At 43.0% G+C, this 14,034-nt stretch overlaps 1 protein-coding gene and 1 long non-coding RNA gene across 3 annotated transcripts in view; one reads left to right on the top strand and one right to left on the bottom strand.

Annotated features, from left to right (window-relative positions):
• The window catches only part of LOC118398858 (pleckstrin homology domain-containing family G member 3), a 124,578-nt gene that overhangs the window by 15,535 nt on the left and 95,009 nt on the right, over positions 1–14,034 (top strand). Inside the window, exon 2 of the mRNA XM_052471313.1 lies at positions 4,187–4,254. Within this exon, the coding sequence (XP_052327273.1) occupies positions 4,206–4,254 (49 nt within the window). The 5' untranslated portion in view covers positions 4,187–4,205. The remainder of the gene's footprint in view (positions 1–4,186; positions 4,255–14,034) is intronic.
• LOC127909485 (uncharacterized) lies at positions 9,679–10,344 on the bottom strand. 2 transcript variants are annotated; one of them, XR_008071422.1, is made up of 4 exons: positions 10,286–10,344; positions 10,058–10,189; positions 9,876–9,941; positions 9,679–9,809 (listed from the first exon to the last, which is right to left on the bottom strand). It is a non-coding gene; the product is annotated as an uncharacterized LOC127909485 (long non-coding RNA). The 2 variants fall into 2 exon arrangements; XR_008071421.1 differs by lacking the exon at positions 9,876–9,941 and having other exon boundaries at positions 9,679–9,875.

Genomic DNA, 14,034 nt, shown 5'->3' with positions numbered 1-14,034 from the left:
AAAATGTGTCGCCTTAAACGGACTTGCTCCATGGTCGCCGTGAATAATGGCTGATCCATGGCTGTGACCCCACTCTTCCAGGGAGTTGAGGATATGCAAAAACAATTTCCATTTCACACCTCACACTCGTACAGGTTTTAAAATGGCTTAATTAATCACCCCCCATTTAATCTACACACACTAACCAATAATGACAAAAGCGATCATTGTAATGTTTTTGAGACATTTGACTGTTGCAGCTATGGTAAAATTAGTAATAAGTAATAAGTAAGTAATAAGGCCTGGTGGGAGTGTGGTGTATATGTCCAATATACCACAGCTAAGGGCTGTTCATAGCCACGACGCAATGCGGAGTGCGTGGACACAGCCCTTAGCCGTGGTATATTAGCCATATACCACAAATCCCGAGGTGCCTTATTGCGGTTTATAAACTGGTTACCAATGTAATTAGAGCAGAAAAAATAAATGTTTCATCATACCTGTGGTGTACGGTCTGATATACCACAGCTGTCAGCCAATCAGCATCCAGGGCTCGACCCACCCAATTTCTAATTAGTCTTTTACTCATTTGTAATCACACACATTTACAATATCATACCCAATTATTTAGTTGCTCAAATATGTTGTGTTCATGTTTTCTGACTATTTAAATGCCTTTATTCAACCAAAATCATTACAGCTTCACAGAAGCACTTATTTAACCAAAAACCAATAGCTTTACAAGCCCTCATTCAACCAACACCAATAGAGCTTTACAAGCCCTCATTCAACCAACACCAATAGAGCTTTACAAGCCCTCATTTAACCAACACCAATAGAGCTTTACAAGCCCTCATTCAACCAACACCAATAGAGCTTTACAAGCCCCCATTTAACCAACACCAATAGAGCTTTACAAGCCCTCATTCAACCAACACCAATAGAGCTTTACAAGCCCCCATTCAATCAAAAACCAATAGAGCTTTACAAGCCCTCATTCAACCAACACCAATAGAGCTTTACAAGCCCCCATTCAACCAAAAACCAATAGAGCTTTACAAGCCCTCATTCAACCAACACCAATAGAGCTTTACAAGCCCCCATTTAACCAAAAACCAATAGAGCTTTACAAGCCCTCATTCAACCAACACCAATAGAGCTTTACAAGCCCCCATTCAATTACAAGCCCTCATTCAACCAACACCAATAGAGCTTTACAAGCCCCCATTCAACCAAAAACCAATAGAGCTTTACAAGCCCTCATTCAACCAACACCAATAGAGCTTTACAAGCCCTCATTCAACCAACACCAATAGAGCTTTACAAGCCCTCATTCAACCAACACCAATAGAGCTTTACAAGCCCTCATTCAACCAACACCAATAGAGCTTTACAAGCCCCCATTTAACCAAAAACCAATAGAGCTTTACAAGCCCTCATTTAACCAAAAACCAATAGAGCTTTACAAGCCCTCATTCAACCAACACCAATAGAGCTTTACAAGCCCTCATTCAACCAAAAACCAATAGAGCTTTACAAGCCCTCATTCAACCAAAAACCAATAGAGCTTTACAAGCCCTCATTCAACCAACACCAATAGAGCTTTACAAGCCCTCATTCAACCAAAAACCAATAGAGCTTTACAAGCCCTCATTCAACCAACACCAATAGAGCTTTACAAGCCCTCATTCAACCAACACCAATAGAGCTTTACAAGCCCCCATTTAACCAAAAACCAATAGAGCTTTACAAGCCCTCATTCAACCAACACCAATAGAGCTTTACAAGCCCTCATTCAACCAAAAACCAATAGAGCTTTACAAGCCCTCATTCAACCACAAACCAATAGAGCTTTACAAGCCCTCATTCAACCAAAACCAATAGAGCTTTACAAGCCCCCATTCAACCAAAAACCAATAGAGCTTTACAAGCCCTCATTCAACCAACACCAATAGAGCTTTACAAGCCCTCATTCAACCAAAAACCAATAGAGCTTTACAAGCCCTCATTCAACCACAAACCAATAGAGCTTTACAAGCCCTCATTCAACCAAAAACCAATAGAGCTTTACAAGCCCTCATTCAACCAAAAACCAATAGAGCTTTACAAGCCCCCATTCAACCAACACCAATAGAGCTTTACAAGCCCCCATTCAACCAAAACCACTAACCAAGATCCCAGGATGTGCATTGAAAATGTTCTATTATGTGTGAATTAATAGGCATTTGAGTTCCATTTTTTTTGTTTCGCAAGACTTTTGTTTTTTACTTAATGAATTCAAACAGATTTTTAGCACAATACTTTTTTGTTGTAGTAACTACTCATATTGTGTGAAATTGTCAGTCCACAATTCTTATAGACAAAATACATTTTCCCTGTCCTTTAAATGTTGCAACATTGTTCAGACTTCATGAGCAATATACTTTTTGTCAGTGCTGGACTTGGGCAGGAGCTCACCGGAGCAGAGTACCGGCACCTCAAATGTTCTGCTTGAGCTCCTGTTCCTCTTATATAATATTAGCTCTAAAGTTTACTGGAGCCCCTGGACCTAAATATAAACAGCCCTGGCACCCAACATGAGTACTGGCACCTATTCCAGTCCAAGTCAAGCACTGCTTTCTGTAACAATTTACGTTAATGGTTTAGTGCTGCTCAGAGTTGTCTGAGGTGAGAGCAAGCAGAAAGTGCTTAAAGGTGTAATAAAATGGTGTGATAAATACATATCTGCCCACTGTAATTGCCTTGGCTGCACCCCAAGCATAACAGATGAATAGGCTGCCTGCAGACCCACCTTATACAAGGGCAACGGTGCTTTGAGCTCACCGAGGGCCTGACTGCGTCAATCCACTGTGCCCTCAACCTTTTAAATGACTGTGAAGGGAGGAGTGAGAGGAAATTTGGATTGGAGAAGTAGCTGTGTCAGTGCCCCTAATTTATTGCTTTCTTGCCCTGTGGAAAATCAAGTAAGTTAGTCCTGTGTGTGGAAAATGTAGTGTTTTGCCAAACTTGCACAGTGTGAATAGAGCTGTGGACTGAGACAGCCACCCAGACAGACAAAGCCAGAAGTCATGGACAATACTGTACAACAATCATCTTTCTACTATGTGGTCTGTCACACCATGGAAGATGGGACTGCTAGAAAAGTAAACTTGAGTTTGTGGTTGGTTGGTTGGAAAGCCTGGCATTAGTGGTATGAAGTAACAGCTTAAAGACCCTTGAAGATGTGGGATGGATTCACTTCTTGGATTCTTTTGAATGCCCTCTAAGTAGTCTGGTGGACATACAAGATGTAGGAAGAACCATAAACACATTGGTGGAATCTGTTTTCTCAGACCACACGAAGAGTCACGTTGGACCACATTAATTATATACTGACTATTCAATATGTACTTATTAAGATGGCAAACACCTTAGTGTCCAAGGAAAGTTTGGCCTGCCGTGGGCCCGTGGGATCTACATTTTTAGTTTATTCTTAGGATTTGTTTTAAATGGGAGTCAATTGATATATTATATTGATGAGTGGGCATTGTTTGCCAGGTTACAAATCATTAGAGCTATTTTATAAACTTTTAAAAGTTTGCAATAAAAATAACAATTTTGCGGCAGCTTGAGGCAATTATTAACAGGATCTTGAACTTATTTTATTTATAATACATACTGAGGTTAAGTTGAATTTCTCCTGCTGTGTTCAGCAGGGTTAAGAGTTAGGGGAGCTGTTAAACCGACTCGCTGAAACACCTGCATGATTTGCAATGTTGAGTGGCGATGATATATCCAAGTTCTGTCTAGAGTTCTCCATAAATCAGTCTAGGTACCATTTTTCTTCGTCTGTTTAAAAATGTCCAGCTGGAAAAACATGATCTCTCAGTTTCTAGTGCTTTTCCAGGCCACAGCAGCTAAGATAACACCTACACTGTAAAAAAGCACATTTTGTTTCAAATGACAACTGACTACTTTCCCACGCATAATTACCTTAGTGAGCAGACCTGTACTTCCTCTTTTGGGGGAAAGGAGGATTATGGCACTTCCTGTAATGGTGCGTTGTGGGATTGATGAGCTGTTAAGACTCTGGTCAGCAGCTGTGCACAGCAGTAGTATGTCACAAGATGGGTGATTTTTAACTGTGGTCCTCTAGTCACTTGACAAGGGGATCTGACGTGGGCTTTCATTCGCTGTCCTAATCCTGCATCGTCATGTGTTCTTGCAGTTCCCGAGGCCGCAGTGTCATGCCAGAGGGATCTCTCAACACCACCTATGAAGTCCCAATGGGTGAAGGTAAGACGACTCACTGCTCTCCTGCTTCTTAAAGATATAGTTGTTTTAAAGATATACCCAGACTATATTGGGATGTTTGTGATTTCTCTGCTTACCAAATTTTCTGGGAGATCACATCAAGTGAGAATTTCTGAATTTCTAAAATGAGTTGTCAACAGGGAAATATATTTGCTGTAGAGGGCCTAGCCAGCAGTTTCTTTTTCATACTGTGTCTACTTGTCTCGTCCTGATTAAAAATATAGGCCGTTTTATTGAGGGGACCTTCATTGAATCACAAATCTCCCAGAGAGGTTAATGTATGAACACAATTATACTATTATAATACTCTTGTTCAACCAAGCACATTTGCTTGCAAATGTGGAAGCCCAAGTTTGCTGTCCAGTTTTAAAGCAATGATGGAATATTGAAGAGCTTAGACTCTTCCGCTGAACTGGGCATTCTGAGTGTCTTCTTCTTTGTCTGCCTCCTGACATTTCAGTTCCTGAACTCCAAATAGATGCCAGCCATTTACCAGGAAGCCAGGGAGACTATTTTCTCTCCCACACTCTCTTCTTGAATGTTCTTTTTACATCATACAGCTGGCCTGGCAATGAAGTTAATCTGTTCTGTTCACGCATGCCATGTCCTTCAAAGAAAAGAGAAACCCGCACTCTGCTCTTGCTCATGCCACTTGTTTTAATTCAAAATGAAACAAGCAAGACCAGTGTGTAGGTTTTGTCTTTTCTATGACGCTATTGCATTATTCCCACACACCTGCAACAATAAGCACTTTTCCCATCTATCTAAGAAGTAATTAAATAGCACCCTATTTTGAATATTGACCAGGACCCATAGGGAATAGGGTGCCGTTTGGGATACAACCATAGAGTTGTGGCAGGTTGAATAGGAAACTTCAAGGAGAAGGGTAGGGAATCTGAATCCTTATGAAGTGCCCAGTACAACAGTGGTGATTGTGTGGTGTCTGCACTGTGTACTTCCATTCTTCTCTCTCTCTCTCTCTCTCTCTCTCTCTCTCTCTCTCTCTCTCTCTCTGGTGCTGTGTGGCAGTGGAGGGAACCGGCTCAATTATTAGTCACACAAATCCTTTTCCAGGGTCTGAGTATCTCACAATGGTGTTCTTTCTGTGCCCTGGTCCCATGCACTATAAAGGAATCTGGTTAGATTTAAACATTTTAAAGCACAGAATATTATATATTTTTGTTGTTACAACATCGGCTTTAGATAACACAGATTTTGTGTTCCCTGGATTGGATGAGGCCATGATCAAAGTGGGGAACTTTTGCGCCTGCAGTTCATGTATTTTTACAGGGGAGAGGGGGGTTGCCTGTTTAACAGATGTAATTCTTAGTGGAGTTCATCTGAACTCAGTCGGACAAACCACTATAAAGTCACACCTATATCCCCCCCCACTCAGATGGTACATTCCCAGAGATAATTTATCACACTGACCACACCAACATTGTTGAATAGGGGTGAACATCCCTTCAGAATTACAGCCTGGTGATATTGTTAGTAGGGTTGGGTGGTATCCAGATTTACATATCGTCATACCGTCCTTCTCTCATAGCGGTATATACGGTATTACCAGTTTAGTACACAAGGGGAAGCCAACAAAAGTAACAAAGCCCATTGGGCATCTATTACCAGAGTAATAGTAATTTCAATGGAGGCTGCTAACTAAACCAAACCAAAATAGGCTAATTGCAAAGACAGGCAATCCAGTTCATAAAGTTATACATGTACAGTGTTTTGGGACTGTATTCAGACCCCAAGCCTTTTTAAATTTTAAATGTTTACTTTACAGCCTTATTCTAAAATTGATTTAATTGTTTTCCCCCCTCATCAATCTACAAACAATACCCTATAATGATATAGCAAAATCAGTTTTTTTGAAATATTTGCTTATTTATACAAATAAAATGATCACATTTACATAAGTATTCAGACCCTTTACTCAGTACTTTGTTGAAACACCTTTGACAGCCATTACAGCATCGAGTCTTCTTGGGTATGACGTTACAAGCTTGGCACACCTGTATTTGGGGAGTTAACCCCATTCTTCTCTGCAGATCCTCTCAACCTCTGTCAGGTTGGATTGGGAGCGTTGATGCACAGCTGTTTTCAGGTCTCTCCAGAGATGTTCGATCGGGTTCAAGTCCGGGCTCTGGCTGGGCCACTCAAGGACTTTCAGAGACTTGTCCCGAAGCCACTCCTGTGTTGTCTTTGCTGTGTGCTTAAGGCCGTAGTCCTGTTTGGAAGGTTAACATTCATCCCAGTCTGAGGTCCTGAGCGTTCTGGAGCAGGATTTTATCAAGGATCTCTCTGTACTTTGATCTATTCATCTTTGCCTCGATCCTGACTAGTCTCCCAGTGCTGCCACCAACATGCTTCACCGTAGGGATGGTGCTAGGTTTCCTCCAGTTGTGACGCTTGGCGTTCAGGCCACAGAGTTCAATCTTTTTTTCATCAGACCAGAGAATCTTGTTTCTCATGGTCTGAGATTCTTTTGGTGCCTTTTGGCAAACTCCAAGTGGGCTGTTGTGCCTTTTACTGATGAGTGGCTTCCGTTTGGTGAATCTACCATAAAGGCCTGATTGGTGGAGTTCACCAGAGATGGTTGTCCTTCTGGAAGTTTCTCCCATCTCCACAGAGGAACTCTAGAGCTCTGTCAGAGTGACCATCGGGTTGTTGCCCACTTCCCTGACAAAGGCCCTTCTCCCCCGATTGCTCAGTTTGTCCGGGCGGCCATCTCTAGGAAAATTCTTGGTGCTTCCAAACTTTTCCCATTTCAAGAATGATGGAGGAGAATTAGGTACTTTTTCCACCACTGATACACTGATAGTAACGATATCAAAACTAGAAAGTGTCCAGATCAAAAAACCGCATCAGTAGAGAAAGAACAAAATAATATACAAGAACCATATCAATAACCATATCAGAGATCCTGGTGATAGATGAGGTAGTTATACGCATACAATCAGGGATAAAGTGGCTGAACAGCACAGTGAAAATAGTAGCAGCAACCATTGTGTGTTAGGAAAAGGTCATGTGAATGTGCAGAGTCACTGCAGATAGTCTGGATGAGTGGGAACTCCCCCAGTAATGAACTGGTCCGTCTGCCCCACGCCTGAACAACAGAATCTGTATGCGGAGAGCCTGCCTCGGTCCTGCCCTTGACTTTGGTGAGAGGCATGTGATGTCCATGGCCTCTGTCACAAAACTCCCTGGTCTTCTCAAAGATGATACGTTTGTTTAGTTGTGTCCAGTCCAGGTGGTGCTTGTACAGGCAGACCATCTATGGGAGGAAGGATGTCAGCATTGTGCAGCAGCTGAAACCTGGTCTTGATTGAGTCCCAACGCTCCTTGGCGACAACAACACCAGGCTCCAGAGCTGTGATGCTGTAAAACAGAAAATAGTCCCAACAAAAATGTAAGACATTTACAACCTTGCCATAACATCAATTCACCTCCCAAGGTTAGATAATGATAACCTTTTATACAATGAAAATGATATTCACCTGAAGTGCTGGTACAGCTTGATATGTGTCAGCGGCCTGAAGTACAGAGTCGGGTGTTGTTGACAGCCATGTGTTTCCACCAGCACCGTGCCGTCTTCCAGTCCAACCAGCTGCGGGTTGTTGACCCCTGTCAGTGTTGTCCTTCACCACACCTGGAATCTCTGACAGTGTTCACTCTGGTCTGTCTGAAGCGCTGCTTGATGAGGCCGTAGCACCAGTCAGGTTCAAACTTGGTGAGGCCTGTGATCATGAAGGGAAGTTACAGACTGATGGAGCTTGTGCATGGTCTGCCAGGCACAATACCAGAGCACATTTTTTTATTTTATAACTAACCCAAGATAGACCTCAGCATGTCATTTTCAATGGGATCAAATTGGTCCTAGTGGGCAGAACATGCAAGGCGGGCAGAGCCAAGCACGCGCTAGTGAGATTGTATTGGAACGTTCAAGCATATATTTGCATATTTCCGTTAGGGAACACCTACTCTGAAGTGCGCGTGTGCAATACTGTAACTAAAATTGGCCTTTGCACTCCTTGTAAACAATGCAATTTAAAAAAAACGTTGTCAAAGGGTAAAGTCTACAAAAATGTGTCCACTCTGTTTGTAACAGATTCTAGTTTTTGAGAAAAGATAACTGTATTTAGATCAAATGTTTCATCGACGAGAACATTTGCAGAATGTCGGCCAGAATCCATCTCATTCCGTCTTCTCTGGACACCGGGCTTCTCTGGACACTGGGCTTCCTCTCATTACCATATTTGGTAGTGAGTGGAAACGCCAAGCAGTGGCTTGACATTTTATACATCCGGTGAAATATCTGTCTTTGTTTTACCTGTGGTGGTGACATACGCCTAGCTCCCTGAAACGGCTCGCAAATAGCGTTGCACTTCTGTTGTGATCTGATGAAAAGGTAGCTATTTTCTGCCGAATGTGTTGCACTAATGTATTTTCTGTGAAGGAAAACTATAGTTGCACGTCCCTGATCGCGCTATTGAAGCAAAAACACACGGACTTTCAATATAAAACACGACCTCTGTCAATACACAGCTGGACTCACCTGCTCCCGCTTTCTCCTGTTGTGATGTTTTCAAACAAACACGTGACTTACTCAACTGTTCTGGGGAACTACGGTGAGCTTTATAATGTAAAATAATGTGACCGGTGAAATTAAGAGCGCAATCTGCTTTATCTCCTAACCTATTTCACAAGTTGACTGCAGGGATTTGTTTAAAAAGTAGCTACAAATAGTAAAATGTACTGAAAAACTTCAAATAAATAGTTTCAACAGTATTGGAAAAACCATCCTGTGGCTATTTTCCAAATACCACAGTATACTGAATATACGGTATACCTCCCAAGCCTAATTTTTCAACACCGACTGGTGTCTTTCTCCTCCTTCATTGAGACCATGTATTTTATTTTTCAGCATGAGGCCTAATGTTATTTTTCCCAACAGGTGGGACTACATGTAGTTTGATCTTTACATGTTCTAAAATGATTGCCATCAGTGAAGCTTGTCTTCCGTACTTTAGTTTTTTTGTAGCTTAGAGTATTTGTGAAAAGTGCAGCACTCTGAACTGTTGCTGGGCCACAGTAACTGAAAGGTTGCTGGATCGAATCTCCGAGCTGACAAGGTAAAAATCTGTCGTTTTTGCACCTGAGCAAGGCAGTTAACCCACTTCCCCTGTCACTGAAGACATGGATGTCGATTGGAGTCCTCCGCATAGCTCTGATTCAGAGGGGTTGGGTTAAATGCAGAAGACACATTTCAGTTGAATACATTCAGTTCTACAACTGACTAGGTATCCCGTTTCCCTTTCCTAACACAGCCTAGTGACCTGTTGCCTGCTTTACGGAGAGAGCCTAGTGTCCTGTTGTCTGCTTTACGGAGAGAGCCTAGTGACCTGTTGTCTGCTTTACGGAGAGAGCCTAGTGACCTGTTGTCTGCTTTACGGAGAGAGCCTAGTGACCTGTTGTCTGCTTTACGGAGAGAGCCTAGTGACCTGTTGTCTGCTTTACGGAGAGAGCCTAGTGACCTGTTGCCTGCTTTACGGAGAGAGCCTAGTGACCTGTTGCCTGCTTTACGGAGAGAGCCTAGTGACCTGTTGTCTGCTTTACGGAGAGAGCCTAGTGACCTGTTGCCTGCTTTACGGAGAGAGCCTAGTGACCTGTTGTCTGCTTTACGGAGAGAGCCTAGTGACCTGTTGCCCTGCTTTACGGAGAGAGCCTAGTGACCTGTTGCCTGCTTTTTGACCTGTTGGCTTTACGGAGAGAGCCTAGTGACCTGTTGCCTGCTTTACGGAGAGAGCCTAGTGACCTGTTGCCTGCTTTACGGAGAGAGCCTAGTGACCTGTTGCCTGCTTTACGGAGAGAGCCTAGTGACCTGTTGCCTGCTTTACGGAGAGAGCCTAGTGACCTGTTGCCTGCTACGGAGAGAGCCTAGTGACCTGTCCTGCCTTTACGGAGAGAGCCTAGTGACCTGTTGTCTGCTTTACAGAGAGAGCCTAGTGACCTGTTGCCTGCTTTACGGAGAGAGCCTAGTGACCTGTTGTCTGCTTTACGGAGAGAGCCTAGTGACCTGTTGTCTGCTTTACGGAGAGAGCCTAGTGACCTGTTGCCTGCTTTACGGAGAGAGCCTAGTGACCTGTCCTGTTGCCTGCTTTACGGAGAGAGCCTAGTGACCTGTCCTGTTGCTTGCTTTACGGAGAGAGCCTAGTGACCTGTTGCCTGCTTTACGGAGAGAGCCTAGTGACCTGTCCTGTTTTTAATGCAGCCATGGGGAGGTATGGCCTTCTGCCATGGGCATTGTAATGGTTCCTATCGGACAGGGAGTCTGGAGCACTGGAATGCTTCTAGTTCTGTCATCACATACACTTAGCTAAAAGGTGAAGTGAGGTGAGCTCATACTTTTGAATTAAAAAAAAGTGCAATACAATAACATCTTTGTAGGGAGATTGTACAGAACAGTGCTCCAACCTACAGAATATTCTCATTGGCTCACCTCCAGGCCTGAAGAGCGTGTTCTGATGAGATTATTGTCGAAGTGAATTTATGACATCCATTTAAGGTTGTGTGTTATTATTCATGTCGGTGGATGTCTGCATGAATGATAGTTGGTGCCTTGAGGCTGGTTTAGAGTCTTTATATCTACCTCTTCTCGTTGGTAATTGCAGAGAGAGACCTAATGCAGAGGGCCAATATGAATGTAATTTGTATTTTCCTAGTATTTCTCCTGTAAAGTATTTTATTATAAGTCTGTGATTGTCTTCCAACTGTCTGCTCAGCACGCAGCATGTTTAATAACTAGGTTAACTCTTTGGCTGCATAATGTTGTACACTATAAAGACTTTTGGTAGTGACTCTGCAGTCTGTGAATCCCTCAGGAGTCTGTCCATCCTGTTCCCCTCTATCTTTGTGTGACTTGCTGACTTACACTATATATTCAAATGCATGTGGATACCTTCAAATTAGTGGATTCGGCTATTTCAGCCACACCCTTTGCTGACAGGCGTATAAAAATCGGGAATGCAGCCATGCAATCTCCATAGACAAACATTGGTAGTAGGATGGCCTTACCGAAGAGCTCGTTGACTTTCAACGTGGCACCGTCACAGGATGCCACCTTTCCAACAAGTCAGTTCATAACATTTCTGCCCTGCTAGAGCTGCCCAGGTCAACTGTAAGTGCTGTTAATGTGAAGTGGAAACGTCTAGGAGCAACAACGGCTCAGTCGCGAAGTGGTAGGCCACTCAAGCTCACAGAACGGGACCGCTGAGTGTTGAAATGAGTAGCGCGTTGTCGTGTCTTTGGCATCATTAAAACTGAAGACTTATTTATCAAATAACTCTCTGTAATTATTATTACGCGATCAAATTGATTAATCATGAACTGTAATTAACTAGGAGATTACTATTCAGATTACAAAGTTATAATTTTTCTAATATAACTTTCAGATATTAAAATATCTTATCAATTAGTCTTCGAATTAATTAATTATTCTTTACCTCACGTTAGTCTCATTCCAAACATCGTAAATAGTTGGTTATTTGCAAGAACCCAGTCTCCACTATGAGTCATCCATACATCAATTGTCTTAAAATAATTTATTTACTAAGTAATTCACAGAAATGCATAACAAACAAAGTAGATATGGTTACAAAGAAATGATAGAAGAATGTGCCCTAGTGGGCTAAACCGGCATGGCGGCTTGTTAGACAAAAGGGGAGTGGAGGAGCTGAGGAGACACTACAGAGTTGATTGAAATGCTAATCCTTCAGAGTTTAACCACGTGGTATGGTTAAAAGATTCAGCCATTTACTCAAACCTTGGCCCTCTCGTGGTAAACTGGTCTGCAACCTTCAGCTATTTCGTAATTGAGGTAAGCTTGGTCTGGTGATAGAAAACCCAGGTGGGTAATGTGGCCGTATTACCTCCCATGAGTTTCACATAATTGTACCAAACGGACCAGTTCGTAGCTGGATTCTTCACCGATCTTTTATACCTTCTCCAGAACATAAATGTCGTTCGGATCTCCAGTTCTCTCTATGAAACTCACTCTCTCTATATTGTGGCCATGAGGAGATAATCTCCTCCAAGAATTTACGACCTCTCTGAATTTACGACCTGGTTGTAGGAGACAGAGAGATGGTGCCGAGGTAGGGGGATGGTGCTCGCGATGTCCAAAGAGGGCAACGTCAATACAGCGTAAAAAAATGTCTGTCCTCGGTTGCAACACTCACTACCTAGTTCCAAACTGTCTCTGGATGTAACGTCAGCACAAGACCCGTCGGAAGCTTCATGAAATGGGTTTCCATGGCTGAGCGGCCGCACAGAAGCCTAAGATCATAATGCTCAATGCCAAGCGTCGGCTGGAGTGGTGTAAAGCTCACCGCCATTAGACTCTGGAGCAGTGGAAACACGTTCTCAGGAGTGATGAATCACGCTTCACCATCTGGAAGTTCAACAGTCAAATTTGGGATTAGCTGATGCCAGGAGACACTACCTGCCCCAATGCACAGTGTCAGCTGTAAAGTTTGGTGGAGAAGGAATAATGGTCTGGGGCTGTTTTACATGGTTCTGGCTTGGCCCCTTAGTTCTAGTGAAGGGAAATCTTAACTCTACAGCATAACATTCCATTATAGACCATTCTGTCCTACCAATTTTGTGGCAACGGTGTGGGGAAGGCCCTTTCCTATTTCCGTATGACATTGCCTGTGTGTACAAAGCGAGATCCATACAGATATAGTTTGTTGAGCTCGGTGTGGAAGAACTTGACTGGCCTGCACAGAACCCTGACCTCAACCCCATCAAACAACTTTGGGATGAATTGGAACGTCGATTGCGAGCCAGGCCTAATCACCCAACATGAGTGCCCGACCTCACTAATGCTCTTATGGCTGAATGTAAGCAAGTTCCTGCAGTAATGTTCCGAAATCTAGTGGAAAGCCTTCCCATAGGGGGGGAACAACTCCATATTAATGTTCGACGGGCAGATGTCCACATACTTTGTGTGTGTGTGTGCACCGTGCGTACATGCACACAGAGTATACACAACATTAAGAACACCTGCCCTTTCCAATACAGACTGACCAGGTGAAAGCTATGATCCCTTATTGATGTCACTTGTTAGATCCCCTTCATCAGTGTAGATTAAGTTTGTTTTTGTTGTTTGCCATTGAGGGTAAATGGGCAAGAAAAATTATTTTAAGTGCCTTTGAACAGGGTACGGTAGTAGGTGCAAGGTGCACTGGTTTGTGCGAAGAACTGCAACGCTGCTGGGTTTTCCCACAGATTCCCCGTGTGTATCAAGAATGGTCCATCGCCCGAAGGACATCCAGCCAACTTGACACAACTGTGGGAAGCATTAGAGTCAACATGGACCAGCATCCCTGTGGAACGCTTTCAACACCTTGTAGAGTCCATTCCCTGACAAATTAATGCTGTTCTGAGGGCAAGAGATTGTGCGACTCAATATTAGGAAGGTGTTCTTAATGTTTTGTATAATCTATGTATGTATTTATATTCCAGACTATGACTTTGCTCATTCTGATATAAAAACTTTTTGGAATATAGGTCTATTGCTAGTTATTATTGCTGCACTGTTGGAGCTAGAGAAACTAGCTTTTCACTGCACCTGCGATAACATCGACAAGTCTGTGTACACGACCAATAAGCTTTGATTTGGTTTGAATGGGCTTTTTTAGTAATTAAATGTCTCAATCAAATGCCTTGCAGAAACATAGAACAGCAGTGATGGGAAGT

This window comes from Oncorhynchus keta, chromosome 19 (genome assembly GCF_023373465.1).
Source record: "Oncorhynchus keta strain PuntledgeMale-10-30-2019 chromosome 19, Oket_V2, whole genome shotgun sequence".
NCBI lineage: Eukaryota > Metazoa > Chordata > Actinopteri > Salmoniformes > Salmonidae > Oncorhynchus > Oncorhynchus keta.
The sequence above is the reverse complement of the archived record's forward strand: the minus strand, read 5'-3'. Positions and strand labels throughout refer to the sequence as shown.